The sequence below is a fragment of the Columba livia genome, chromosome 13 (assembly GCF_036013475.1).
Source record: "Columba livia isolate bColLiv1 breed racing homer chromosome 13, bColLiv1.pat.W.v2, whole genome shotgun sequence".
Lineage (NCBI taxonomy): Eukaryota > Metazoa > Chordata > Aves > Columbiformes > Columbidae > Columba > Columba livia.
The window spans coordinates 133,225-137,616 of record NC_088614.1 but is presented as its reverse complement, the minus strand read 5'-3'; the positions used below and the strand labels follow the sequence as shown (position 1 = coordinate 137,616).

The window sequence follows — 4,392 nt, the reverse complement described above, 5'->3', positions numbered from 1 at the left end:
TCATCTCACCACATACACACAGTGGAAAGGCACATGACATGTATGTTTACAACTCATCTGCACAATGAAAACATGGACTTGTGAACTAATATTTCATAGAATTGTAAAATCATAGAATGTCACAAGTTGGGAGGGACCCACAAGGATTATCAAGTCCTGTGGACACCCATCTCGCTTCCCCACCTGCTCTCAGCCCAGCATTTCTGCACCTTCACTGATGTGTCTGCACCCTCACCGGCTGCTCTTTGGAACACAAACCACGGGCTGATCCAGCTCCCTCTGGGTGAGCTCTTGCCCCACAGCACTGCCCTTCCAGTGACATTTCTCCCTCCTGATATCCAGTCTGCACCTTCCAAATTGCACTTTGTGATATTTTTTTCCCTCTTCTGCTTTTTCCCACTATCAAGGAAAGCTCAGCCACCTCAGAAACTGCCATTCATGCAGGGAACCCAACCCGTTAGGCTTCTTGTGGTCTTTTACCTGACTGGAGAGAAGTCACCTCACCTTGATCTCCTAAATCCCGTGACTTTTGCTGGCCTTTCAGCTTCTCTGACAGACACAACCACGTTCCTGCTGCTGTCCCATCATGTTCTCAGGTGGGATGGACATGACATCCCGTCTCCAAGGCCTCTTCCTGGGTAGGGCCTGTGGGCACTTTGGCAGAGGTTCTTTCCCAGCTGTGTCCCTGCTGCTGGGCTGTCACCTCCAGAGACAGAACTGACCCCACAGTCCCCTTCACAGCCACATGATTCTGACTGGATTATGAGTGTCTGAGACACAACTGACCCTCTAATACCACACTCATCCGTCCCCCTCCTCAGCACCCCAGACCTGACCAAGACTGAAGTGTGTTCTACATCATCCTACACCTGCCCCTCTTTCCCACAGGCTGTAGACACCCATCTCGCTTCCTCACCTTGTTCAAATTTGTCAAATATATTTCCTACTAACAATGTGAGTGAAAAGCGCTCCTCACTGGAACTCCTGTACTTCCGTTAACACCTTCTGTATCTCCTCTTCTGCCTTTCTTTTATTTTTTTTTTCCTATTCTTCTACCTATTCTCTCTCCAAAAACCTCTCCAAGGCAAAAATTCTGTCAAATCACAGAATAACTGAGGTTTGCAGAGACCCCTTGTCTCACTCATTTGTCTCAGTCTCCTGCTCAGGGCAGGGTGACCCAGGTGAGGTTGCTCAAGGCCTCCAACCAGGTTTGCATCTTCCTCTAAGGCACTGAAAGTGCTCTCTGTTACATCATAGAAGGGGAGAATAAAGACGTTCAACAGTGTTGGTCCAAGTGCTGGTCACTGAGAGATGACACCAGCAACTGGCTGCATGGAGGACTTTGTACCACTGATGATATTTGGGCTTGATGGTTCAGCCAGCTTCCCACCCAGCATCCACTTCTTGAGCCCCATCAGCACCACTCTGGCCAGAAGGAGACCATGTCTGAGCCTTGCAAACACCCTGTACACAACGTGCCTTTCTTTCCCCTATACATTTGGGTTCACCAATCCCTTTTTTGTCCTTCACATTCCTGGACATGGCTGCAGGAGGACATGTCCCAACACTTTCCCAGGATGGGAGGAAGGGTGACCAGCCTGTAGTTATCCCAGTTCTTGTTTGTGCTCTCTTGAAGATGGGTTTGAGGTCTGCATTTTCTAAGGACCCCAGAAGCATTCTGGTTTCTATGGCACTTTTGAGAGCACAATCCAGAATCAGGTGCAAGGGTGAGGTAGGAGACTGGAGCACTTGCAATGAGCCTGTCCAAGGTAGCTGAGATGAATCTCAGTGGGCCTGTGGAGTTTGTTCCTGGAGTCACACACAGAAATGTCTGGGTTTCATTAAGTATCCACATGTGACCAGACCTCATGGACTCCTTATGCACCCAGGGATGTTCACAGACAGAGTCTGTCCCTTTTACACACAGAGGCAGGAGTCACAGTGTCCCTCTGGCCTCCTGTTGCCACTGCAACGGGTCGGGATGCACCTCAGCCCTGTGGCGTGTCACATGCTCTGTACTCACCTGAGATGTCCCACATCATGAGGAATGGACACAGGGACCTCAGTTCAAGGAAGAAGATCCCAGTGGGTGGTTTCCCATGGGCTGTCACTCCCAATGTGAAGTGACCTCGAGAAACTGTCTGTCCCACAGGCCTTCATGGAACCTCCAGGAATAGCTGATGGAATTTTTCCTCACTCAGGGTCATGTCACCTCACATACATGATGTGCGTGCTCACATCTCATTTGAACAGTGCAAACATGGGTTTCTGACCTACTCATTCAGGGTCCCTCCATGGAGAGAAGAGCAACCTCTGTGAGCTGGGGAGATAGGCCAGGGCTGGAAATGGTGGTTGTGAGGGGCCAGTCCATGATGATTGACCTGAGGCTCCTTCCACGGGGTGTCCAGTGCACACGGGCACAGCCCAGCCCCTGCTCTGCTGGTCCTGCAGGTCTCTGGCAGGAGGCCTGGCTGTGAGAGGACACTGCTGTGTGCCAGCCCTGCACACACACACTGTTCAGCTGTACTCTGGTGTCTGAATCTGTGGGACACTTTTGTACTCATATGCTTGAAGATATAAACCGTCATGTACTGCCTATAGGAGATCACCTTTCTATCTGGAAAGGCTGTTCTGAGTCCAGCTCTGTCACAGCAGTGCCCGTTGCCTGTCCCTGCCTGCGCTCACAGCACTGACACACAGCAGGACGGTGACCAAGCTGCCAGAGCACTCAGGCCTTGCACCAACACCAGGGATGAGAAGGGGAGTGTGGGAGTGGAACCAGAACAGCTCTGGAAGACCAAGCGCTGCTGCTCCCTGGCAGGGCTGCCATGCTGGACACGTTTCCCCTCCACCCATCACAGGAACTGTCCCTGCAGCTCCAGAAAGGCCTTGGAGTTACGATGTCAGTAGAAAAAAAATGGTGGAAGGTCCCTTTATTTTACTTGAACACAGAGAGCACGAATTCATCACTGACACAGCCACTCAGTGAGAAAAGAAAAGCAGGCAGTGAATTACAAAGGAAATTAAAATATTTTCATAATAAGCAAACACAAGGAGAAACAAAAAATACTGCACACAGGCTGAACCTGCAATGAGTTGGACTACAACTCTTATGTAGAAGAAATTAGAGACAGTTTATAGCTTCAGAAGAAATCCGGTCATCTGTTTCCTCAGGGCATCCTTGAGCTCCTGGTTCCTCATGCTGTAGATGAGGGGGTTCACTGCTGGAGGCACCACCGAGTACAGAAAGGACAAAACCAGGTCCTGGGATGGGGAGGAGATGGAGGGGGGCTTCAGGTAGGCAAACATGGCAGTGCTGAGGAACAGGGAGACCACGGCCAGGTGAGGAAGACACGTGGAAAAGGCTTTGTGCCGTCCCTGCTCAGAGGGGATCCTCAGCACGGCCCTCAAGATCTGCACATAGGACACCACAATGAACACAAAACAGCCAAAAGCGAAAGAAAAGCCGACTAGAAGAAACCCAGCTTCCCTGAGGTAGGAGTGTGAGCAGGAGAGCTTGAGGATCTGGGGGATTTCACAGAAGAACTGGCCCAGGGCATTGCCCTTGCACAGGGGCAGTGAAAATGTATTGGCCGTGTGCAGCAGAGAATAGAGGAAAGCAATGCCCCAGGCAGCTGCTGCCATGTGGACACAAGCTCTGCTGCCCAGGAGGGTCCCGTAGTGCAGGGGTTTGCAGATGGCAACGTAGCGGTCGTAGGACATGATGGTGAGGAGACAATACTCTGCTACTACCAAGGAGGTAAAGAGAAAGAGCTGTGCAACACATCCTGTGTAGGAGATGTTCCTGGTGTCCCAGAAGAAATTGGCCATGGTTTTGGGGACAGTGGTGGAGATGGAGCCCAGGTCGAGGAGGGCGAGGTTGAGCAGGAAGAAGTACATGGGGGTGTGGAGGTGCTGGTCCCAGGCTATGGTGGTGATGATGAGGCCGTTGCCCAGGAGGGCAGCCAGGTAGATGCCCAGGAAGAGCCAGAAGTGCAAGAGCTGCAGCTCCCGTGTGTCTGTGAACACCAGGAGGAGGAACTGGGTGATGGAGCTGCTGTTGGACATCTGCTGCCTCTGGTCATTACTGTGGAAACAGGAGATCACGTTGACAAATCAGGACAGAGTTCTCCCAGAAAATCTCTCCCCCCGCTCAACCAGCATCCCTCTTCTACTCCCACCTGTGCCACCGCATACAGAAATGCATTTGTTCTCTCCTTTTTGGCAGCCCCTGTGGACATCTCCCTGGCTGGAGTGTTGGTTTGTGCTTTCTGATTGTGCTGTGAGGATCAGGGCCTCTTACTGTGGGCTCCCAAGGAGTCAACCCTGCCCTACAGCACCGGGACCTGGGAAAGGTGGTGAGTTCTTGTGTTTATACATAATCATAATCTA

The 4,392-nt window shown here is 51.4% G+C and overlaps 1 protein-coding gene across 1 annotated transcript; it reads right to left on the bottom strand.

Annotated features, from left to right (window-relative positions):
* Positions 1–3,135: 3,135 nt before the first annotated feature.
* Positions 3,136–4,144, bottom strand: LOC135575323 (olfactory receptor 14J1-like). Its single transcript, XM_065028538.1, has one exon. The coding sequence runs from the start codon at positions 4,066–4,068 to the stop codon at positions 3,136–3,138; it is 933 nt and encodes a 310-aa protein (XP_064884610.1). The 5' UTR covers positions 4,069–4,144.
* Positions 4,145–4,392: the final 248 nt, after the last annotated feature.

Coding starts and splice junctions, on each gene's coding strand:
- LOC135575323 (XM_065028538.1), bottom strand. CDS start 4,068: ATGTCCAACAGCAGCTCCATCACCCAGTTCCTCCTCCTGGTGTTCACA.